Source organism: Crotalus tigris, unplaced genomic scaffold, assembly GCF_016545835.1.
Source record: "Crotalus tigris isolate CLP2741 ecotype Arizona unplaced genomic scaffold, ASM1654583v1 scf7180000019024.823168, whole genome shotgun sequence".
NCBI classification, from domain to species: domain Eukaryota; kingdom Metazoa; phylum Chordata; class Lepidosauria; order Squamata; family Viperidae; genus Crotalus; species Crotalus tigris.
The window spans coordinates 626,207-652,210 of record NW_024097334.1 but is presented as its reverse complement, the minus strand read 5'-3'; the positions used below and the strand labels follow the sequence as shown (position 1 = coordinate 652,210).

The 26,004-nt window shown below is 37.4% G+C and overlaps 2 protein-coding genes across 9 annotated transcripts in view; one reads left to right on the top strand and one right to left on the bottom strand.

Annotated features, from left to right (window-relative positions):
• Positions 1-3,191, top strand: part of DHX9 (DExH-box helicase 9) — a 40,714-nt gene extending 37,523 nt beyond the window's left edge. For all 4 annotated transcript variants that reach the window (XM_039358554.1, XM_039358553.1, XM_039358555.1 and 1 more), the window contains 3 exons: positions 681-796; positions 1,190-1,393; positions 2,345-3,191. In XM_039358554.1, the coding sequence (XP_039214488.1) occupies positions 681-796; positions 1,190-1,393; positions 2,345-2,627 (603 nt within the window). In that variant the 3' untranslated portion in view covers positions 2,628-3,191. The remainder of the gene's footprint in view (positions 1-680; positions 797-1,189; positions 1,394-2,344) is intronic.
• A 5,419-nt stretch (positions 3,192-8,610) lies between these two features.
• Positions 8,611-25,774, bottom strand: SHCBP1L (SHC binding and spindle associated 1 like). 5 transcript variants are annotated; one of them, XM_039358565.1, is made up of 11 exons: positions 25,708-25,774; positions 24,578-25,085; positions 23,047-23,196; positions 21,871-22,085; positions 19,951-20,037; positions 18,906-19,124; positions 17,655-17,760; positions 16,563-16,716; positions 15,146-15,396; positions 10,578-10,700; positions 8,611-8,956 (listed from the first exon to the last, which is right to left on the bottom strand). In XM_039358565.1, exons 2-11 carry the CDS (start codon positions 24,845-24,847, stop codon positions 8,723-8,725), a joined length of 1,809 nt encoding a protein of 602 aa, XP_039214499.1. In that variant the 5' UTR covers positions 24,848-25,085; positions 25,708-25,774; the 3' UTR covers positions 8,611-8,722. The 5 variants fall into 5 exon arrangements, with proteins under 5 accessions (XP_039214499.1, XP_039214498.1, XP_039214500.1 ...); XM_039358564.1 differs by lacking the exon at positions 25,708-25,774 and having other exon boundaries at positions 24,578-25,459; XM_039358567.1 differs by lacking the exons at positions 8,611-8,956; positions 25,708-25,774 and adding an exon at positions 9,373-10,045 and having other exon boundaries at positions 24,578-25,459.
• Positions 25,775-26,004: the final 230 nt, after the last annotated feature.

The following is a 26,004-nucleotide window of genomic DNA, read 5'->3' as shown; positions in this document are numbered from 1 at the left end:
TTGTGTGGATGTAAGTAAGAGTTATAAGAAAGAATCACTGAAGGCTGTAAGTGAAGCAAGGATTAGTCGGCCTGGACCTGTTACAAGGTCCATGCGTAGAGTTTAGGTGTGGCTATGCTTATAAGTAGGTTTCCTCACTAGCTGGCTTGTATCCTGACGATGATGGCAGATGTTAGCCATCGAAAGCTTGATTTTATTTATTAAAACCTTGGTGTTTTATTTCCTGGTGATCGCTTCCTTTTTTACTGAAATGTATGTACCCAGGAATCGCTATTCTTCAATTTTTAATGTAATTTTTATATATATATATATAAAGACAATGACTAAAACCTTAAAAGTAAAACAGAAGCCATCCAAAGAGGCTTGCCCCCCCCCCTTCTAGCCCAGTGCTTGGGAGAACAACCAGATCTTAAGTAGATTGTGGAAAGTCAGACCATTTAACTTTTTAAAGATCCGTGAAGGTCAGGTGGGTACCGTCATTTGCTGGGACAGCACATTCAAATAACTTAAAGCATCACATAGAATAGATAGTGGTCTTAATACCACTTGAGGACATCCAATGTATGGGAGTCCAATACCTCTCTGAGTAAATAATAGAAAGTTGTTATACAGTTGAGTAAATAATAGAAAGTTGTTATACTTCATGTTATACAATAGATTATGTACACATCTTTCTGCAGATTCGGACACGAGCTATCTCAGCCAAAGCAATGACCTTGGTGAGCCCTTTACAGCTGCTTCTCTTTGGCTCAAAGAAAGTGGCATCTGATGGAGAGATTATTACATTAGATGACTGGTATGATCCTTTGGCTGACTTTATATTATAAAGGTGGCAGGGGGGGATTGTGAAACTTAGTAACTGATTTAATTTAAAAGAAATTCATAAGGAAAAACATAAACTCAGATTATTCTTGTTTTAAGTGACATAATACTTTACTTAGTTGTTCTTGTTAAATATATGTACTTTTTATTGCTTGAAAAAGAGATGTACTACTGTGCTCTGGTTTCTTTTCCTTTCTTCATTGCAATTGAAACTACTGCTTATACAGTGTAATGTTGTTCTTTAGAACAAGACAATCAAGTTCTCTTGTGAAGCATCTTTTCAGGAATCTTTTTTTTATAGAAGTCTAAGATGCTTAGTAGATAGGAAAAGAAATTTTCATTTGCTAAATTGCTTTCTTCACTTTAGGATCAAACTGAGGATGCCACACAGTGCAGCTGCCTGTATTATTTCTTTGCGTGCAGCAATGGAAGCTCTCGTGGTAGAAGTAACAAAAAATCCAGAAATCATCAGTGACATAGACCATATGAACAAACAGATGCTGAATGTAATTTCTGAAATCTCTAAACCCCTGGCTGCTGGAATTAATCTTGCAGTAGGTGGAAACATGAGGTTAGTTTCAAGTGATTAGCTTAGAATCATAATTAAATGCTTATTTTTTGATAATTTGGTTCACCTGAGGTTTGAAAGAAGTCTCCTTGAACCAGAAATTTTACAACATATATATTTTACAAGTACATTGAGATACTGCAACTAAACACCATTTATAGTGAGCATGAAGTAGAAATAGACAGATGACATAATGAATAAACATGGGATCCACAGGAATTCATATTAGTGAACTACTTTGGCAAAGAATAAAACAAGTATAACAAAAAGGATTTAAAAATATGATGGCACCAGTCTTTAGTTTCTTTTTTAAAAATGTGAATTTTAAAATATGGTGATTATGGGACACTATTCAGGTACATACATACATAAAGGTATACCTTTTATAAAATAAGTAGTATAGGGAATTTTTGAGTTAAAACTATGATCAAAATGCATTACTGTCTTAAAGACAAAGGCACAGTTTCCTCACACTTCTAATTACTTAAAGTAAGTGTTTCTTGGTATATACCAGTGGTGGCGAACCTATGGCACAGGTGCCAGAGACGGCACTCAGAGCCATCTCTGTGGGCACGCGCGCCATCACCCCAGTCCTAGTCCTTCAGCTGGGTTTTATAAAACCTTTTCTCTTTAGGCCTCCGCCGCCGTGTACCCCCCCAAAAAGGTTCAATCAGTCAATTTCAACTTCTTGCGGGAAAACAAAAGTTCTTGCAAAGTTGGAATTGATTGATTGAACTTTTTAGTCCCACCCAGTCTGCAGTTACCACCACAGCCACGCCCATGCATTGGGCCACACCCACCCGACAATGCATAAGTGGGTTTTGGGTTGCAGTTTGGGCACTCGGTCTCTAAAAGTTTCGCCATCACTGCTATATATGCACAATTGTATATTTGGAGGATTGCACTTATTCGTCTTTGCAGATAACCACAAAGAATTTTAATTTTTATTCCTAGATTTGGCGATGGACCTCGTCCACCTAAAATGGCTCGATATGACAGTGGAAGTGGCTACCGAGGAAGAAGTGGAACTGGCTATCGGGGGGGCTACCAAGGTGGATATGGAGGCGGATATCGTGGTGGATATAATTCTTACCGTGGTGCTTCTGGGGGAAGAGGATATTCAGGGGGGGCTGGAGGTGGATTTCGAGGTAGGGGAGGTTTTCAAGGTTCAGGTGGAGGATACCAAACTGGAGGAAATAGAGGTGGTGGATTTAGAGGAGGGTGGAGTGGTTACTGAAAAAATGCTAGTGAATATGTGGTAGCTCTTTGGATCTAAAGCTGAAAAGGAGCTTAAAGAAGTTCAGCCCTTCCTTCGGTTTCATGGTAAACACTTGATCTCTGGAAAATAAGTCAAGATGGTGCCAGTAGCCTTTGCCACTCCGAAGCATCATTTTGGCTATGTTCAAAGCATAGGCATCCTTAAATGTTTGTAAATCCAGAATAAAAGCATGCATGCACTTGTTTTATTCCATATATTTCTTTATTTGTAATACAGATCTCTTCCTGATTTAGGAGTTCATCATACTTTGGAATATTAATTTCAAATGATATTCATATGCAGTATTCACATTGCTTTAATTTTATGTGTTTATTTTGATCCTAATGAAGTTGTTAATTTTTAAGGGATTAGTCCTAGATAGAGGCTTGAATTTTTGATTGTTAGTTGTAGGATCAAAAACTGTGAGTTGATTTATGCCTTTGGTCCTAGGATTGCAAGTTAGGAACTTAAAGTTCTTTATCTGTTCAAATGTTTGTCACATACTGCAACTTCTAAAATAAAAACTCCAAAAATGTCACAAAATATAGTAAACGTCATTTGTTGAACACCTGTCGAGTAACTAAACTGCCAACTCAAAATACATACCATGTATCCTTTTCTGAAAGAAGTAAAGAGTTCAGCCTCAACTACAGATATTCCTTGGCTTAGGACCATTTGTTCAGCGACTGAAGTTACGAAAATACTGAATGAAGGGTTGTTATGACAAGCCCTTGAAGTTCCGACCATCCCAGCAGCTGGGGCATGTGATTGCAGTCTGGGTGCTTGGCAACCTGTTTGCACTTAGGACCATTGCCAAGTGCCCTGTGATCCCTTGATTGCCATTTACCACCTCCCCTGCCGGTTTCCCCCAAAAAATCAAAAGGAAAGGTGGCAGGGAAGATCACAAGTCACTGGGATGCGTCCCCCACACCTGTGCACCCTCCTCCTGCCCCTCTGCGCTTGTACTGACAATTTGTGCAGCCTCTCCGACCCAAGCAGCACCTCTTGCAGAGTCTTCTGGTTTCTAACTTGATGCCTTAACTACTATACCAAACTGTTGACCCGGAATTAGGAGACGGCATAGGAAGTATCAGTTGTGAATATGTGCAGATGGCCCTGTTGTCTTTGGGCATTTGCAGAGTCCTGGATGCAGGGTCATGAAAAGACAGCAAGGAAAACACCCAATGTCCTAACCCACCCAGGAACGTACAATGTCTTTAGGGAAACACCCAAAAGGAGCCATTTTTAGTTACTTCTGCTTTCTCCCTTCTTACCTACAGTGTGCCAGACTTAACTGGGTGAAATCTTTATCTTGCGTGTGTCAGCTTTGCTAGGTGGATTGCTTATGTAATCAGAAAGAATACAAGGATTTCTGATCATTCGGGGCTTCTCTCTTTTAGAGGAGTCCATCTTTGTTCAGTTGAATAAAAACATAAAAGCTTAAAGGCAACTTCTGGTTTCCTGTATTTTTGATCAAGAAGAACCTCAGAACCTGCACATCAAAACTGCCTTCATAAAACTGCCTTCATATGCTAGTGGGCATGACTGAAATATTTGTTAACTCTTTGGAGTGTACTTCTGTTTAGTTACATTCTTGCCTGATTTCAGTCGTTTGATGGTCAAGTTGCAGGTACTGAAATAATTGATTATATTTATTGGCCGTTCCCAGTAGCATTGAAAGAGAATGAGTCCCCGTTGATTAGAAACCTGCTGATATATTTCACAATGTGAAAACTGTCATGAAATCAGTCCTATCTAATTGAAAAGATCCTTGCAGGGGTTATAAGTACTCTCTTAATAGCCAGTGAGAATTCTCAGGAACAGTAGTACAGCTTTAAATCAGACCTTGGCTATCTGGACCAAGTTTTTTTTCTGCCAGACAAATACTTAAGGAATACTTGTTATTCAATGAGGTTGGACTAGATAGCCCATGCACCACTGGGGTGTTTCCCCTTTGTTTTCTTGGTGTATGGGGGTGCGTGGGTTGGGAAGGGTGTCTGAAGAGTGTATAATAAATGCTGTATGCAAGCCAGGGATGATGATGTGGGGGGGGGGTAGCGGAAGCGCAGGTCAGGAAGGCTGTGAGGGTATCCAAACTGCATGGGTTGGGGAAAGTGCAGAAGGGCTGCAAAAGGTGTGGGTCAGGGAAGGTGCGAGGTGACGCAAGTCAGGATGCATGAGGTACAGAGGTGCTGCATGGATTGAGGGAGGCACACAGACAGCAAGCTCAGGTTGGGGGAACATGGGCGCCATGGACCGAGGAAAAGTGTATGGGGTTCCTTTCTCCCTGTTCCTCCCTACTTTCCTTCCCTGCAGATAGGTAAATGGCGGTTACTGGAAGTGGAGAGGAATGAGGGATTGCAAGACTGGCTGGGAGTCACGAAACATTGAAAATAAAAGATCATGTGATAGCAGCAGCCAGTAGCATTGATGCAGCTACAACTTTCCCAAATTTCATTTCCTCATGAGTCATGAGTCCTGGATTTTGTTCACATTCTGTAAGTTATCCTATTTGAGGTATCTTGCTTCAAAAACTTGCCCTATGAAGCACCCTTTTGCCTTTTTATAGGTTATGATGAGAGTTTTAGAAGTAGATGGATATTGGGGAAAAGCTGGTTGTACAGGAGTTCAGTGTGAAGTGGATGAGCTGAACTTCATAGATACAGCGTATGCCAATGATATTTTCATAGAGGAATCAGAATAGGAACTATCAGCTATAAGCAACAGTAGAAAGATGCACAAAAAAGACCAGTGTGTCAGTTGATGGCACATAGTTTAATCTTGCTCTTAGAGATGAACCAACTGAACAAGTGCATGAATTCAAATACTAGACTGTTCAATTTCTGTAACAATTACTTTCACAACCACTAACGTACTTGAACAAATTGTTACGCTCAAATGGCTTTCACCAGCTTATTATTAATGCTGCTTCTGGAATATATTAGAAAACAATTCAAGTATTCAATAGCCACTTTTCTATGGAATGGAAATGTGGATAGTTTGCTTAGTACCTATGAAACCTAAAAGTATTTCAGATATTTGAGGACAATCCTGGGCAAAGTTGCATGATCAATGGTGGAAGCAAGACATATGATAGATAAGGAATCAACAGCTCATAGATGAGAATCATTACTTCATTGATTTGGGAATGGATTTATCATGGGTCCTTGGGTGATTGCTGAAAAAACAACAGTTGCTTGGTTGGAAGCTAACCAAAAAAAAGCCCCCCCCCCCTAATATTCCTGAATCACCCAGAGACTTGAAGCAAAGCAGTTATGTTCTAATGTCACAGGACTTGCAACCTCTGCTCAAGGCAGAAAACGTTGGAAGGGACTTATTAGCCATGGCCAACACAGTTCCACCAGTAATATCCTACAATTTATGAGGATGTCTTATCTGCACTAGAACACATGAATGTAATTTCAGAATGCATAACTTCTAGGAGACAGATCGTTTTTAGTGTCATTATTTGAAAATGAATAGATGCTGAATTCTTTTCTATCCATGTTCATCTTTGCTAACCAATCTAAATGCTCATCTGAGCAGAAAACTAATGTATAAATTAAATATCTACCCCCTAAATCAGGAGTGCCCCACTGGGGGTGCGAAATTATATTCCAGGAGGTGCAAAAACTTGGGTTTAGAAGTTTCAAAATTATAGTGTATATGCATAATTCAATATTTCAAACTTTTGTAAGGGGTGCGAGAATATATCAGAAGCGTTCTAGGGGTACGGGGTATAGAAAAGGTTGGGAGCTGCTGCCCTAAATACTACTCAGCCATAATGAGCTAGGATAGTATATACCACAGGTCGGCAACCTGCGGCTCCGGAGCCGCATGCGGCTCTTTGAGCCTTCCCCTGTGGCTCCCAGCCTCCTCTGCCTTTGCAGAGAGAGACAGACAGAAAGAGGCAATTGCGCGTCCCTGCTTCTCTCTCTGTGTGTGTGTTTTGTGTGTGTGTGTAAAAGAGAGTGCACTCACAGTGTTCTCCGAGGAGCTGAAAAGCTTACTGGGCGGAGCTCCTCCCTTTGCTGCGTCTCTGCAGGAAGCAGGAAGGGCAGGAGAGAGCTAGCTAGCTCAGCTAGGCTGACTCAGGAATTCTGGGAGTTGAAGTCCATGAGTCATAAAAGAGCCGAGGTTGCCTACCCCTGATCTTGTTGGACAACAGCCTGAAGCTTGTCAGGTGAGCAGCAGATAGGAGAGGGGGGGGAGAAAGAGAGAGAGAGAGAGAGAGAGAGAAAGAGAGTGGGGGAAGAGGAGTGGCAGACCAAGGGCAGATAGAGAGGGAGAGAGAGAGAGAGACCCTTTTGACATCTAAAATGAAGATAACACTGCATATATCCTTTTTTTTACCTTTGTGTGTATGTAATTTTATTCTCTTAAAGCATTCTCTCGGTGATCATTGTTTTAATAGTATGGATATTCCCAAGAGTCATATTTTTACTTTTATTTTTAACGTGTGTGTGTGTGTGTATGTGTGTGTGTGTGTGTATACACACACACACATACACAAACACTCTCTCTCTCTCTCTCACACACACACACACACACACCTATAATAAAGATAAAAAAGGATATATGCAGTGTTATCTTCATTTTAGATATCAAAAGGGTTTTGCGGCTCCCGGTGTTTTGTTTTTGGTGGGAAACGGGTTCAAGTGGCTCTTTGAGTGTTTTGGGTTGCCTACCCCTGGTATATACCATCCCAAATGTCTTATAGCATTCTGCAACTAGGGTTTCAATCACTTTGCTATAAAAAGGGGAGATAGAAATCAAATAAATGTGGTCTATAATTACATGTATAGGAACACAAAATAGTAGCTATTTGAATAAATTACTGCATTTTTCAGAGAAGAGGGAATTATTTTCTCACCCAATACAATGTTCAATATGCTCATCTATTTTTCTAAGTTGATTATGGCTTATGTTAACTGACCTCAGTGGATAACGGTCTGAATGTATACAGATCTGGTTTCTATGTGGTTGGGTTCATACAATCACATTAATCCACAATATGGATGGCATTTTGACTAAGTAACTAATTCATTAAAATAATTAAAATGAATTAAAATTGATTAGTTCAGTAAAATACATTTACTGCATGTTTTTTAGGGTTTAGTCTTTAGGGTCCTCACAAACAAATCAAATTTATTTGATCTAACTTGTGAGAGTACAAAGAAGATTGAATTCATTGCCATTACTTCTACCTTATAGGTCTGGGAATGAATCCAAATCTTCCAGTATTGCTATGTAAAGGTCAGAGAACTGCAGCTGTGTAAGAAGAGTTAGATTTACTGGAATATATAATTCTTTATCTTTTTTTAGTATTGCAGTACTACAAATGTTTAAGAACTTAAGACATTAGCTATCCCACTAAATATTATGTCATCTATAAATCTGTTAGTATCTTCCTTTATTCAAAATAATAAAATATTAAAAATCAGTCATCCCATTCAATTCCTCTCCAATTTGGTGAATAATGACTGATGAACACTTTTTGAGTATGATTTTTGAGCCAACCTTGTATCTACAATACCATAGATGCTATCCCAGTTTGCAATATAGACAGAAGTCCTTGTCTCAGCTTTACAAACTAGGACTATTTCTAAGGATGCAGTTTCTCCCTTATTTTTAAAATTAATATAATGCTTATGTGTTATGGGGACCGGTAAAATAAAATTTCTATTTGTCTTGGTATTTAATATTGCTAATTATAATGTATTAAAATAAAGTTGATAAGCAGAGTAGATTCAATGATAAATTGGTTTTCACTTTTTCCTAAAGCCAGTCTATTCTAACCTTTGAAAGGTTACGTTCCTAACAATATATATGAATATGATGGAAAGTTACATATAAAATTCAATCCTTTGATTTATTAAATAACTGATACAGGAAGCTATTAGATAAAAAAATAATTTTAAATGTATTCATACCACACTTTTCAGCTTTCTTTTTATGTATGAAATTTTTATAAAGCTACTGTTTTGACAGTATTTATTATACAGCAATGTTTTTAATAAGATAAACTTCTCTCTTGTGCTGTAGGACATAGCTGAAACCATGAGTCTGCAGCTTCAGTTAAATATGCTGATGCCCTTAATATCTTCCAGTGTATTTGAATTTATCTGAAGAGTCAGTTCCTGCATCAGTTTAGAAACAGAATCTTCTACATCTCCTGCTGCAGCACATTCCATTGTTTCTTCTGCTGTAGTGCCCAGCTGTTCAAAAGGCTTCATAATTGTCACTCCATAACCATTGTTATTGTAAATATGGTTGTTTTTCATCTTTAGTTTAGGAGCAGGGAGGACCTGTTAAGGAATTAACATTTTAATAATTTCAATCTTTTTTCAACTTAGTTGCCTATTTAAACATGGGCATCATTTCAAATTTCCCAGTCTTTCTCTGTCACTGATATTTGATGCAGAGTACAACTGAGTTCACAAGCTGGGTTTAATTGTGATGTATCTTGGAGGGGGAGGGGCTTTTAGTTTAGCATGTAGTATGAGTCCTGCCAATTGCAAAAAGTAGACCATTGCATATGGTTTAGGACAAGAGAGAACTGCATTTACATGGAGGGAAGTAGGGTACCCCAAGGTTCTGTTTGGGGCCCAGTACTCAATATTTTCATAAACAATTTAGATGAGGGAATAGGAGGACTCATCAAATCTGCAGATGAAACCAAGCTGGGGAGGAGAATAGCCAACACTTTAGAAGATAGATTCAAGATCTAAAAAGATCTTGATAGACTTGAAACTGGACTCTATCCAACAAAATGCAATTCAGTAGTGAGAAAATAAGATTTTACACTTAGGCAAGAAAAGCCAAATGCACAGGTGTGGGATAAGTATGGCTTAACAGCAGTAACTGGGAGGGACCTTAAGAGTCCTAGTGCAGGGCTTTTCAACCAGTGGTATGTGTACAACAGGTTGAACAGCAGTGTAAAAAAAGTGTAAAAGTGGATGAGGTGAAGTGGCGGCAACGCCGCACAGGCTTGTGAAAGTCAGCTGGAGCTATGCAAGGCATTGCCTGGGTCCTATGGTGAAACCAGGATCAACACGTGTAGCTCCAGCTGATTGGGAGTAACAGGCAGCCTCACAGTCTTCAGGCAGAGATTCAGCTGGAACTGCGCGAGGTGTTGCCTGGGTCCTGTGGAGAGCTCAGGATCAGCACATGCAGCTTCAGTTGATTGGCCTTGGGGGTGGCAGGCAGCCTCATTCAGTCTTCGGGTGGAGATTCAGCTGGAGCTGCGCGAGATGTTGCCTGGATCCTGCTGAGAGCCCAGGATCAGCACATACAGCTCCAGCTGATTGGCGGCCGCTTTAGGGGTGGCAGGCAACCTCACACAGTCTTTGGGTGGAGATTCAGCTGGAGCTGCGCAAGGAATTGCCTGGGTCCTGCTGAGGGGAAGAGAAGATATAAAAGGAGGGAAGAGGATATAAAAGGAGGGAGAGAAGAGAGGATATAAAAAGGGGGAGAGAAAATATATAAAAGAGGGAAAGAAGAGAGGATATAAAAGGGGGAGAGAAGAGAAGCCTTCAGAAGTTGCAGGTGCTCCATCATTGGAGGTTATTAGGAAGACACTGGACAGCCATTTGTCTGGAATATTATATGGTCTGCCTGAGTGAGGCGGTTGGACTAGAAGACCTCTAAGGTCCCTTCCAACTCTGTTCTATTTTTTTGTCAACTAGGAGGGTACTAAGGAAGAAAATAGGTACATTAAACAAGCTACCTCATACAAGTCTAAAAATATTGCTTTATTTGTTTTTTACATTAGCAATGTGCCTGAGGCAGAAAGATCAACCATTTGAAAAACCCTCATTATTGAAATTTGTAAATGAAGTTTAGCAAATTAAAAGTTTAAACAAATGGCTGATGCTACTATGTGAGCACCAGTTTATGAATGACAATCCACTGTCAGCAATGATTTACCTTTATGTTAATTCCACCAAGACTACCCTGTAAAGAGTCACTCGTTCTGAAGTTATTGCAATGGTGAATTTTGCTATTCTCCAAGGTAGCCACACTTCCTGGATATAACTCAACACCAGCTCCCTGGGTATAAAAACAAATTTTAATGTAGCAGTGATGAATAAAAATTCTAGTAGTTCATTGCAAAGGAAAATGAGATCTGGTTAGTCAGAAGAAAACGGAGAAAAACGTTTCCTTTAATAAAACCCAAAATAGTCATGAACAAAAACAAAAGGAAATCAAAATAAGGTTTTTCTTCTTAAAGATGCAGTAGCAAAATGTAACTAAATAAATCATAGACATAAAATGTCCATAACTCATGCTCTTTATCTTTCCTTATATATATAGTTTGCCAAATACCTTTTTGAGAGCTGGCTGAATCATCCTATCATAATTACAAGCCACAATGACTTAAGTTCTCCCAACGCGATATAAAAGAACTCCTTTTCTATTACCTTTAATACCCTTTAAGGTTTAAACCCAGCTGATGAAAATCAGTAGCACTTTCCAATCATGATGGGGTAAGCTACATAATCCCTAATGAGTTTTAGGTTACTTAAAAAGCAAATAAAACCTTCAACAGCCCCCCAAGTGTCTTATCTGCTGTCACGTGTGCTGTGATTACAACTACTTTGATTATTGCCCCTACTTTTTTCTCCACAAAAATTAAATACCCCCATGGGTCAACTGACCAGTTGGGCCACTTGAAAACCAGCTCACATTTTTGATTAGTTGCAGCATCTTGCAGCTAGTGAGGGAAAAAATTATTTGATCCCCTGCTGATTTTGTACATTTTCCCACTGAAAGAGAAACGATCGATCTATAATTTTAATGGTAGGTTTATTTTAACAGAGACAGAATGACAACAAAAAAATCCAGAAAAACGCATTTCAAAAAAGTTATAAATTGATTTGCATTTTAATGAGTGAAGTAAGTATTTGACCCCCTCGCAAAACATGATTTAGTACTTGGTGGCAAAACCCTTGTTGATAATCAGAGGTCAGACGTTTCTTGTAGTTGGCTACCAGGGATTTTGTAGTTGGCCAAGAGGGATTTTGTCCCACTCCTCTTTGCAGATCCTCTCCAAGTCATTAAGGTTTCAAGGCTGACGTTTGGCAGCTCGAACCTTCAGCTCCCTCCAGATTTTTTTTTTTATTATTTTCTATTATTACATTTGATTAGTGCTTAATAAACATTGTGTTGTCTGGGTTGTTTGTTTCATAATACAAGTTACATTCTTAGTCTCTACCCTTTTTTTCCACAATTGATAAAATAAATTCCATATTTGAAAATATTCTGTATCTCCACAAATTTTCTATGGAATTAAGGTCTGGAGACTGGCTAGGCCACTCCAGGATGTTAATGTGCTTCTTCTTGAGCCACTCCTTTGTTGCCTTGACTGTTTTGGGTCACTGCCATGCAGAAATATCCATCCACGACCCATTTTCAATGCCTGGCAGAGGGAAGGAGGTCCTCACCCAAGAGTTGACAGTACACGGCCCCGTCCATCGTCCCTTTGATGCAGTGAAGTTGTCCTGTCCCCTTAGCAGAAAAACATCCCCAAAGCATAATGTTTGACAGTTCTTGGGGTTATAGGTAGCATTCCTCCTCTTAACACAGAGAGTTGATGGCAAAGAGCTCGATTTTGGTCTCATCTGACCACAACAATTTCACCCAGTTCTCCTCTGAATTGTTCAGATGTTCATTGGCAAACTTCAGACAGGCCTGTACATGTGCTTTCTTCAGCAGGGGGACCTTGTGGGTGCTACAGGATTTCAGTATTTCATGACGTCGTGTGTTGCCAATTGTTTTCTTGGTGACTATGGTCCCAGCTGCCTTGATATCATTGACAAGATCCTCCCGTGCAATTCTGGCCTGATTCCTCACCATTCTCATGATCATTGAAACTCCACGAAGTGAGATCTTGCATGGAGCCTCAGACCGAGGGAGATTGACAGATATTTGGTGTTTCTTCCATTTGCGAATAATCACACCAACTGTGGTCACCTTCTCACCAAGCTGCTTGGCGATAATCTTGTAGGCCATTCCAGCTCTGTGTAGGTCTACAATCTTGTCCCTGACATTCTTGGACAATTCTTTGGTCTTGGCCATGGTGGAGAGTTTGGAATCTGATTGATTGCTTCTGTGGACAGGTGTCTTTTATACAGGTAACAAACTGAGATTAGGAGCATTCCCTTTAAGAGAGTGCTCCTAATCTCAGCTCAGTACCTGTATAAAATACACGTGGGAGCCAGAAATCTTGCTGAGTGATAGGAGATTAAATACTGATTTCACTCATTAAAATGCAAATCAATTTATAACTTTTTTGAAATGTGTTTTTCTGGATTTTTTGTTGTTATTCTGTCTCTCACTGTTAAAATAAATCTACCATTAAAAATATAGACTGATCATTTCTTTGCCAGTAGGCAAATGTACAAAATCAGCAGGATATCAAATAATTTTTTCCCTCACTGTATATGATATGATTTGGAAAACATGGCCACTGGGGAAGCTGGATTCACTTAACAACCATGAATTTATTTAATGACTGCAGTAAAAATTGTTGTAAAATCCAACTTGATTTACAATTGAGAAATTTCTGTCTCAATAGTGTTTGCTAAGTCAAGGACTACCTATAATCTTTAAATATTTAGACTGAAAATGTTTTCAATTTCTATACATTCCCTCTTCTTGGAACCACATTCAATAACAAATCTACAGTAAGGGTTTCCTTGAAGCATCTACTATTTCTACTGCATCAAGAACCAATTTTATGACTCTCATCTCCCTTAACAGGAGTGGATGAAATATAACTGCTAAACGTTTTTTTAATAATCATTTCCAAGATAAGAAAATCTTAAAAAATGACATAAAATGTAAATTCCCTGTGCTGGGGTATTGGCAAAACTTTTATAGAGGGAGAATTTCCACAATTCGATTTTTTGCAGAAATGCCACAGAGCCATTCTCCAAATTACAGCACAAACTTTACCTTGAATAAATTGACCTATCTTTCCTATAGGCTCTAAATGCTCTGCCCAAAAGTATGAATTCAATCACCCCTCAAATAATTAATTTTACTGCCTATTGTTCAAATCTATTTATTGGCAATATTGTGGATAAATGACTTGTTTTTAAAAAGGGATAAAAATGTGTTGCAGCCTAGAGCACAGGTCGGCAACCTGCGGCTCCGGAGCCGCATACGGCTCTTTGAGCCTTCCCCTGTGGCTCCCAGCTTCCTCTGCCTTTGCAGAAAGAGACAGAGACAGAGAGAGGCAATTGCGCCTCTCTCTCTCTCTGTGTGTGTTTGTGTGTGTGTGTGTGTGTGTGTAAAAGAGAGTGCACTCACAGTGTTCTCCGAGGAGCTGAAAAGCTTACTGGGCGGAGCTCCTCCCTTTGCTGCGTCTCAGCAGGAAGCAGGAAGGGCAGGAGAGAGCTAGCTGGCCCAGCTAGGCTGACTCAGGAATTCTGGGAGTTGAAGTCCATGAGTCATAAAAGAGACGAGGTTGCTTACCCCTGAGCTTGTGGACAACAGCTTGAAGCTTGCCAGGTGAGCAGCACATAGGAGGGGGGGAGAAAGAGAGAGAGAGAAAGAGAGAGAGAGAGAGAGGGAGGGGGAGAGAGAGAGAGAGAGAGAGAGAGAAAGAAAGAAAGAAAGAGAAAGAGAGTGGGGGAAGAGGAGTGGCAGACCAAGGGCAGATAGGGAGGGAGGGAGGGAGAGAGAGACACAGAGAGAGAGAGAGACCCTTTTGACATCTAAAATGAAGATAATACTGCATATATCCTTTTTTTACCTTTGTGTGTATGTAATTTTATTCTCTTAAAGCGCACACACACACACACACACACACACATATACACAAACACATACACACACACCCCCCTATAATAAAGGTAAAAAAGGATATATGCAGTGTTATCTTCATTTTAGATATCAAAAGGGTTTTGCGGCTCCCGGTGTTTTGTTTTTGGTGGGAAACGGGTCCAAGTGGCTCTTTGAGTGTTTTGGGTTGCCTACCCCTGGCCTAGAGGAAAAGGAACCCAAAGATACAGAAAAACAAGGGGAAAAAAATGCTTAGTTCATAGCCTTTAAAAGCATAAAGGCTATACCTATAGTTTTTGTTGCCATCTAGTGGTGGGTAAAATATTTAATAATTAAGGATAAAGTGACCAGCGTATTGCATTAGGAAATGCAAGGTCATTCAACAATCAACATTTACATTAAACCAAATCTAGAAAAGAAGTACTAGTTAGGACTGCTTTTGGAACCTGTCTCACACCTCATTAGCTTCATGTTTGTTTGTTTTTGAAAGAATTTGAGAATGGCCAAGATATTTAAAATTTTGGTTGGAAAATAACTGAAATCTCAGGGCTACCAGATTGAGACTGCAAAAATGATGATTACTAAATGGCAGCAAAGAAATGTTTGTGTTGCCTCTTTCCCCCTTCTAATGTGCAGATACTTATTGCTCAGCCTAAGTAAATGTTTTACATTCATGCATATGTGCTGCATCTTGAAAGAGAAAATACCTGTGCTCCAGTAATTTCGCTATTTGTAACTGTCAGCGAAGCCCCGACGAGTACACAAACACCAGTTCCTTCACACTTCAATATACAATTCTCCAAAACTGTGTGTCCAGATTCAACTACAATAATTCCATCAATAGTCCCTTGCTGAAGCAATGTAATATTCATGAATTTGACATTTTTAGCCCTACATACTACAAAACTCTCATTAGCAGGTTCTGAAACTATCACAATTTCCTCTGGTTTTCCAACTCCTGAAGAAAAGAAGAAAATTATATTAAAAAGCAACTTAGTATTTTACTACCTCCAACAGTGAAAGCATAACTGTAATTCTATTTTATTGTTTTCAGAAATGGATATGTTTTACGGTTTTATAGTTTTTATAAGTAAGCTGCCTAGGGTTGCCTCGAGGCAAGATTGGGCAGCAAAGAAACCTAATACATCAAATAGATTGAGATAGATAGATAGATAGATAGATAGATAGATAGATAGATAGATAGATAGATAGATAGAAAGATAGAAAGAAAGAAAGAATACTGTTTCTAAGTTTTTAAAGTTAACATCCTATTTCATAAATATCAAATATGAAGTATATGGTAGTGCTAAAGTGGTACAGTTAAAAAAATTTAATGCAATCCTATGAGAATAGACATATGCAATAGGGAATTCCTTGCCTGGTTTAACAGTCCAGGGTGCACATATGCTGATCAAAATCAGCTGTAATAGCCATGATACTTTATGCTCATTTTTTCCAATTTGAAAAAAGAGAAATTCTGCCTATAATTATTACACATTATTAAATATTAACATAAATTAGTGTTTTATCCTACTTGTTTAAAATACATGAACACATAAACGCTACACCAAATCTTCTCTTTTTACCTTTTTCCTCAACAAACAAATCCTCTCAAGTTAGAGCATACTGGCTTTTTCAAAGTATTAAAAATGAAAATGGAGAAGCTTCTTCCAACTTCTCTTTCTTGGCTTCATTTATAAAAAAATCCTTCCCTTCTACACAAGCAATAGGAAAGAAAATGTTTAAGAGCAGCCAAATGATTAATTTAAATGCTCTTTTGGGAAGTTCTAACATTTGAAAGTATTAGAACATTGCCAGACTCCAAGTGCTGGTATTGGGGAAGTTGAGGTTGAACTTGTAGGATCACAGAATAGTTCCCTCAATGATTTTAGTTATCCAAATGATTTCAGTATATTATATATATATGCAATTACTTTATCCATGCATTAAGAAGCTCTGATTGATTAAAATGAGAAATATTTTCATATTTAAGTAAGTCTCTTAAAAATTTAAAAACAAAGGCAAATTGTTCTATCTAACATTTTCTTTCACCTCAATAAAAAAATACAACATTCTTTCAATTTGACAACTTTAAATGCAAAAAAGGAGAAAGTATACTACTGCCTTTAATAATAATATCTTCAGTTAACATGGACAAGTTTGCTGCTTTATATTCTCCAGGGAAAATAAGCACATTATCACCACTATAACAGCTGTCCAAAGCTATGTTTAGGTTTTCAATCTGTTGAACAACTGTATCAGAGGATAATTCTTTAGCCTAGACATATGAGAAAGAAAAAAACATTTTTAAAACTGTTAATTAACAAAAGCAAAATAATTTAAATACATACATACATACATAATTATACACACACACACATATATACATATATACACATACACACACACACACACACACACACACACACACACACAATTTTCTGCAGATTGACATCTGAGTTATTGTGGCACAATGGTTAAAATGTAGTACTGCAGCCTTGACTCAGTCGAGGGTGACTCAATCTTCCATCATTCTGAAATCGGTAAAATGACCCAGATTGTTGGGGGCAATATGCTGACTCTGTAAACCGCTTAGAGAGGGCTGTAAAGGTCTATGAAGTGGTATATAAGTGCTATTGTTATTGCTATTTACTCTTTTAGAGTCACCTTAATATAAAATTTAGAAGTTTAATACAAAATTCAAATAACGTTTCAATGATTCTTAAGTTTATTTCAGTTCTTTAAGTATTCCTAGGGAACGAATCCCAAGGTATGTAATGAAGCTTAATTTTAAGTACCGGTAGTTATATTATATATTGAGATATTATATTGCAATATAACATAAAAATATTTTCTACAGATTTTTATAAAACATATGCAATTTTTATTTATTAGCAGTTTTAAAATCTAAGTTACTACATTGAACTAGCATTTGCAAATTTTTGCTAAGACAGTTCTTCCCTGCAAAAATTCTCCTGCTAAGGTTTATGAAATATCTATATAATAGCATTAATCCTGTTGTACAGACTTTTGTATAACTGCACCAAGTACATAACTATCATCTTTTTATTATGGCACTGAAAAATACATTCAAACAGAGCAAATATCTTCCTAATGACCAGAAAGAATGGTCTTAATTATACACATTATACAAAAGGCTTCTGCTAATCCATGCAGCATTAAGGAACATCTATCATCCCCTTGAAAATTTCTTACCACTTCTGCCATCACTGTTTTTGCAACAATGTAAGTTACAGTTTTTCCATCATGTCTGTGTCCTTTTCTACGCTTCAGTATTCTTGGGGCCAAAGGTCCATGAGCTCTGAAATTTAAAATGAACTCTTATCACAATTAACTTTATACTAGTGGCTCCCCACCAATGGCATACATACCACAGATTAGACAGTAGAGGCAGAATACAGAATAAGGCTTTAATTAGCTCTTTAAAATAAATATAATAATATAATAATATGATGTCTTAAATATAAATATGCCCCACTTGAGGAAAAAAGGCTTTCTGCTTCCATGATAGTAACCTGAAATTCTTTTATATACAAAAGGCAGAGAAATTCACTTCAGAAAACACATCCCAAATATATGTGTAAAGAAATTAAATTCCTAAGATTTTTACTTTTTGACAGGGCTCACTTATAATTGAAATAATGTATGGATCTCATTAAAAAGTAAGCCAGAAATCCTAACATATTCTCTTTTGAAGAAATAAAATCTGTGTTTTAAATACTCAAAAATTAAACTGTGGCTTAAATAATATTTGAATAATATTTCTGCTATATACTACCTTCTCATGACAAAGCAATGTAATGTTAAAGTATTGGACTAGCACTGGGAAGACCCAGATTCAAATCTACCCAGAGTCACGGAAGCTCACCAATGATTTTGAGCCAGTTACTCTAACCAATTTGAGTTGTCATGGATAAAAGTGAGAGTCCAGGGTACTACGTACATCATACTGGACTGCTAAAAGAAAAGCAAAAAATACTGTGCATTAAATGAATACATTTTAATAAAAATATTCCTGTCTGTACTGCAAAATCTGTAATAGAAACTTTTCTTAGTAAAAAATGTTGATCTATTTTAAGACATGAAAAAATAATGGCCAAAGGAAAACTTACTCTACCAATGCTCCTTGTAAAAACACTTCAATTACAATAGTGCCTTCTTACCAACATTGCTAATAATTTGAAATATGAATACACAAATTTGGCTCAGCATTAGTCAGTTGCATACAATCATAGCTAAAATTATAATACATTGAATCAATCCTCTATCAGCATACATGGGAATCATAAACCACTGAATTCAATGGAATTTATTTTTGAAAAAAAAACATGCCAATAGCATTAAAGAATTAGCAAATTCACAGCTAAGCCATCATGTAATAATAAAAACAAAATTATGTTGCCAGTTTTCAAATAAAAAATTAGATAACACAACAAATAAAATTACCTTAAACGTAAATCTTCCCATATTTTCAACAAGCCACACAGCATTATTAGTTCATAGTATTTTTTCCAACATTCAACAGCTTCTTCTGCTGTGGGCTCCTCTTTGATGTTACTCTGGTATTGAATTAATTCCAAATGCATGCTCTTGTATTTTTCCAAATTTCTTCTAAAGCGATGGGCAATTGGAGTTGGAATAATTCCATTCTGAATATCACACCAACTAAAAAAAAAGAAAAATAGAAATTCAACTTTTGAAAATGCATATAATAAAATCCATTTTTAATTTCTATAACTGCAAATAAGGTGATGACTATAGGCTGGAATGCTGCAATCCCCAGTGTAACCCCGAAGTGTAAGTTTGAACCCCCTGTATATAAGAGGAGCACTGAACAATGGCAACTTGAATATGTGAAGAGGTTGTTCCAGTAGGTCCTGCAGGTTGGGGTAGCAATAGCACTTAGACTTATATACACCTTCACAGTGCTTTACAGCACTAAGCGGTTTACAGAATCAGCATATTGCACCCAAGAATCAGGGTCCTCATTTTACTGACCTTGGAAGGATGGAAGGCTGAGTCAACCTGGTCAGAATCGAACTCCTGGCAGTGAACAATGAGTTAGCCTGCAATACTGTATCCTTACCACTGTGCCATCATGGATGTTTTAATGTTGTCCTCTTAGGTTTTGGATTATTTGTCAGATATAAATTATTGATTCTGTACTTATACATGTATAGGTAGCTTGACTTTGGTATAGTAATATTGTTACATTTTAACCAGATTTATCAGTGTTGGATAATTCTAAGTGTGGTCAGTGACTGAAGTAATAAATAGGCTTAGTAAACAAATAAAAATAAATTGAAGATATATTCACATAGGCTGCTTTACTATGAAAAAAGTTAATCTTTAATGTGGATGTCAAAGAGTATATATGTTATATTGGTAGGGAAATGTTTTAATATGAAAGCTTCTAGCACTACTCCAAGTATGATTGTTAAAATTCTGGCTTAACACTTTATGTCCTGAGTATTAAGCCTATTTTACTTACATTTTAATTCTCTCTTCCATTAATGCAGCATAGGTCTCACTATTTTCATCATCATCCCAATCTCTCCAAAGGAAGTCATAGAAAAATCTAAGTAAAAACCATAGTGATATTACATTTATATTTAATGTTCTATAAAAAGGATGCAGGGAGTGAAAAAGTATTACAAAATATAGAAAGTGGCCTTTGTTGTAATATTTTCTGTTTAAATAGAACAGTATTTATACGCTGACCCCTTTCTGTTAACTTATTATTTATGCTATTGTAAATGGTGCATATTACATTGTTCATTTCACAACTGAATCATCATTTTATAACCAGTTTCCTTTTTTTTTTACAAGTTACTTCAACAAATGTGGATTTCTCTATATGTACAAAAAAGTTTTGTTTTGGGTATTCTTAAATATTCTTAATTTGGGAATCAACATACTGTAGTGCAGGGGTCAACCCCTGGTCTGTGGACCAGTATCGGTCCGCAGCATGCCAGCAACCGATCCGCACAAACAACGAAAGCCCCATCTGCAGGATGCAGGCAACACACAAAACCACACCCCCTCCGGTCCACGGAAAAACCTCTCTCCAAGTAACCAGTCCCTGGTGCCCAAAAGGTTGGGGACCTCTGCTGTAATGTACTTGGACATCAGCAGAATCTTTTAGAGAGTGCCTCATAATATTCTGTTTAATAAAATGGTAAAATAAGATCCACATGAGATTACTGTTAGATGGACATATAGTTGGCAAAATGTCCAAAGCCAAAGAGAGCTCATTAATAGTTCCACTTCAGTTGGAAGGCAAAAACTGAGTGGATTGCTAAAGGGCTCTGTCCTATTCAACTTTATTTTTTATCAACACTTTCAAGAATTTCAGAAGATACTTATAAAGTATACAGATGACATAAAGCTGAAAGGAGCATTAATACTTTAGATCAGAAAGGATTCAAAAAGATTTAAGCAATAGGATTAAATGAACAGGATGGATTTTAATGTAGAATAAAGAGAATGCCATGGAGAAAGGAGATCCTTAATTTCAAAGCAACGAAGAGGTAAATCCAACAATGAAGCAGGTATATACAGTATACACAGACAATACACACACAGAGAGACACCAACTTATATCAGTTTCACAAAGGAATGAGTAAAGCACAATCAGACTTGAGCAACTCTTTTACTATAGCCAATCTTAAAAAAAGCAATCTTAATCTGGAAGTGATTTTTTGGTGTGATTTACATTTTGGAGCTAATAATAACTGAGAGAAATGTGAAGCTCTGCAATTAGAAAGCAGTGCATGTGAAAGGGAGCTGGGTGTCCTAGTAAAACCGCAAGTTAAAAATGTAGTTGCTAAACAGGCAAATGTTACCATGGGCTACAATACTAGGATTACAGAATCCAGATCATGGGAAGGAATTGCTCCACTGTACTCTGCCTTGCTTAGATTTCACTTGCAATACTGAGTATAATTTTATTTATTAAATTTATGTATTACAATTCAAAAAAGAAGTGACTAGTTCTTAGTAGCTATCAATAATACACACAGAAGCAATATCACCATTTAGCAGAATCAAATCATTAAAAATCTTAAGCGCACTGTATTCTAGTAAAGTATTCTTTTTTATTGCTTGTCCATCCATCTCAGTATTGTTTGTAACAAATCTCCAAAATTTCAAAGTGATGCTAGGGCCAACTTTACGTGCTCCATGGTTACTGAATTCTTCCCCATTTTTAGGAGTTGTGAAATAAATGTTCATAATATCTTAATAATATCTTAATAATATCATAATATCTTAATAAAATATTTTAGCTTTATAGTCAACATATTAATTATAAGTACATATTAACATCAAATTAACATCATCTTAATATTGTAAGAAACACATATAAAAAATGTTAAACAAACATTCATAATTAAGTCTGAGAAAAACATACCTCACAACTTCTAAAGTCTTGGCTATATTAAACACTACATTATCCTGTCCCTCAACAGGATATATTTCTAAAAGAGGCACACAATAGTCCATTTCTTCTAATATCTCATCAACTAACTGTTTTGGAATATTTGCAATGTTAGAGGAAAAAGGTTCAGCTATAGATACGGAAACATTGAAATTAGCTGAAGGATTGCTGGGCAGTTTACAAGTAACCTAGAATGTAAAACAGAAATAAAACAATTATAAAATAAAGGTGATGTTAGGACTTCTATATTTCCTAATTCTTTTGATTTTTATAATATAGAAACCCAGTTCACGGCAGTCATATATTTGAAATATATAGTAGTTCTTCTTTCATTATTTTACATCACTGTTAAAGAAATATAAATCTGCCCTGCCCACCTCTCCCATGCATAACTGAAACAGCACGGATACAGAATTTATTGTGGCCTCTTGTCCTGAGTGAAGACAATTCATGTCTGTGGTACACCAGATCACTGTTACAAAGTTTCCCAGGCACCACTTTCACACAAATCTCATTCACATGTATACAGAAATAGTCTACTCAGCATGTAACTGTAGTATGCATCAATCTTTAGAATAGGAGGAATGATTTTTCTAAACTGAAGCATAAGGAGATGAGGAGACTGAAGCATAAGGAGATGAGGAGATTATAACTTTTAAATATCCTCGTATACAGCAATTTGCTATTTTAAAAACTTCTACTATCAATAAATTAATTTGGAGATTGCAAATGGGACCCAGAAAAATCTTCATATCCAATCAACAACTTATCAGAGACAATATTTTTTCTCTGCTGGAAAGAAATATATATATAATGGAAGTACAGCTAGCAGAACAGATGTGAAGCCCCAGAGACCATATACAACTTATAGGTGGAAGGTCTTATGCCTGGAAAAGCTCTACCCATTATACTGACATACAATAACATTTAAACCATTCTATGCACTAATTATTTAAGCCATAAAAACTTTTAAAAAGTGCTATAATCAAAATTCACTGTGTCAAATCCAGCCAATATCTATGGATGGCCTCCATTTAAAAATAGACCATCGTGTCTGGTTGGCAGAAGTTATGCAAGACATTGAGAGTCCTTTTGATGATATAGTTTTATTAGAAAACTTCTAAACAATATTAAAATACATTTAATTACCTCAACAAGCACCCCAATAAAAGGTATGGGAATTTCTTCAGAATTGACAAAAAAAAGTTCTGGGTTGGTTTTCCAAATTCCAAGCCAATTTTCCTTCATCTTCAGTTTTTCTACAAGATACTTACTCACAGCTTCATTGGCATCCTCTGCCTTTTAAATAACAGAAAAATATATATATATATATATATATATATATATATATATATATATATATATATATATATATATATATATATATAATGTCCAAAACAGCACTTTTATTCAATGTTAGATCTGTATTTGTCAGTTGCCTCAAACTGCAAGATGGGCAGAAAATAAAATGTTTAATAACACCATCGGCATCAACAAATTCACCATCAGTCAGTTGCAAAAGACAGCTTATATAAATAGGATGCAAACCCTTCACTAAAGTGCTCTTTTCATAATTCTCTTTTTATTCTTATGGTTTTCTTACCCCAGAATAGCAATAGCACTTAGACTTATATACCGCTTCACGGTGCTTTACAGTCCTCTCTAAGCAGTTTACAGAGTCAGCATATATTGCCCCCAACAATCTGGGTCTTCATTTTACAGACCACGGAAGGCTGAGTCAATCTTGAGCCAGTCAGAATCAAACTGGAGAGTGAGCAGTGAATTAGCCTGCAGTACTTCATTCTAACCACTGTGCCACTACAGCTCTTGAGGTAAATTGTGTAAGACAGGGGTGTCAAACTGCCATCCCACAGGCCGGATGCGTCATGCCAAAACCATGTCCACTCCATTGCTGGCAATGAAAAAAAAATCACGATATGTCACAACACGTCACGTGACATTGTGAGTTTGATACCCCTGGTGTAAGAGCTTAGAGAAGACAGTTGTAGTAATGCATTCAGACATGCCTCAATCAGTGCCATGACAGGTGAATGTTTTTATCATCAGCTGCTGATGCACTGAAACCAATATTTTTGTTTATTGGTCACTGAGTATTGAAAATCAGGACATCAGTGAGTCAGAGCAGAAACACTATTAGTAGGATAAAGACTGGTAGTAGGAGCAAGTCATTTCATGCTACTCTACTCCGGTTTACTGACACCTGAAGGGTGGGTAATCAGCACTTTGGTAATGGAGAAAATCCTGTGGATAAAAGAGTTTAAACAAGTCCATTTTCTATTTAGTATTACTGATTCTATATGCAAAATATAGTGATGACAGAGGAGTGGAATTGAAGAGGGACTGCATCTCTTTTTGAGAAACATGTTCAAAAAGCTTAGGGATGCTTTGGTGCAGAACACTTTTCAACCACCTTATACTGGTTTCTCTGGTATGTTTTATTTGAAAAAAAAAAAACCAGTTTTATCTATAGTGATCCATATTCAGAAAAGGAACATTTTCAAAAAACATCCCTTCCGTACGTTCCTCTTTGGAAGAACACGGGTAGAAATAGGCAAGCATAACTTATACATTTCAATGGATTCCTTTGAAGAAGTACAGAAAGCTCCCACTGTCACACGAGGCCGGGGCAGAGGGAAGGGTTCACCGCTTCCGACCCCACCTTGCAACCCTTCAAGAGGTCGTCGCAATACAGGGCCGCTTTCTCCCGGCCGGTCAGCGCTCCCAGGTAGGAGGGGAATTCCCGCGGCAGCGGCCCAGCTTCCTCCTCCCCTTGGTCTTCCTCCCCGCCGAGACGAAAGAGACGGTGGCCCTTCGCCTTTCGAGGTGGGCTCTCCAATGAGACAGGAGACGTGCCGGCAGCTCCCTTTTCTTCTTCTTCTTCTTCGGGCCCACTTTCCTTCTGTAGTTGGTCCGAAGCGCTCGACGCCATCTCTTCTGCGGCTCGCGCCTTTTCTGGCGCGCGACCTCCACGAGGACGTCACACCGGTCGCTCGACGGGAACTAATTATTGCAGGGCTATCGCGCTTCGAGCCGCGCAACCAATCAGAGGATCGGAAGGCGCGTACCCGTGGTCACACAGGGCCGTTAGTTGTTGTCTTCAAACGCTGACGTGCTCTACCGTCTCCCTCCGCACTCTATCGAAGCGTATTCGCTGCCGAATTCCAATTCTAAAAACAAAGCGTGTATAAAGAAACTGTTGGTGCTTACATAAACAGAGAAATTGAAAAAAATGGAGCAACTGACCAATATTGCTTCAATTTGGAAAACTTTCAAAGGTCCTAACAACTCCTTCCGGGAGCTGACTTACATTTTTTTATAACTGTTAATTTTTTAAACAAGATTAAAACGAACGGTAACTTAAAAGGATTAGAAAAAAAGAAAGAAAAAAAAAGAACAAAGCTAAAACTGCAGAAAGAAAAGAAAGACAAAAATATAAACTCAAATTAATCTGAGTCTTTTTTTCAAATTAAACTCTTAATTTTGCCATCTCACAAGTTCCATTATTTTCACCATTTACTCTTCCGTTATGGGTAATGTCAAATCTTTCCATCATCGCACATATAAAGCCTTGCTGATGTTATCTTATATGAAAACAATGTTCTATGTGTTGTTTCCTAACTCAATCAGTCCCAAAATAAACATCTCTGGATTCAGTATATTAATCTTTAAAATATTGTAAATTAACAAATGCATCTGAATCCATTTTAAAAACATTTTTACAAGTCCACGAAGCATGATAAAAAGTCCTTTCTTGTTCTTATTTTCAGCCTGAATTCGAAATTTTTTTACATTTTAGACATTTTTTTTCTGGTGACAAATACCAATGAGACACGATTTTAAACAAATTCTCTTTTTTCCGCTCTTTTCCATTTATATTTTATAGCCAGATTTTTTAGCCTAAATTATCATACAGAGCCAGTTTGGTGTGGTGGTTAAGGTACCAAACTAGAAAGCAGGAGATGTGATTTCTAGTTCTACTTTAGCCATGGAAGCCAGTCACTTACTCTCAGCCCAACTTCACCTCACAGGGTGGTTGTTATGGCAAAAATAGGAGGACGAAGGTTTATTGGGTATATTCGCCATCCT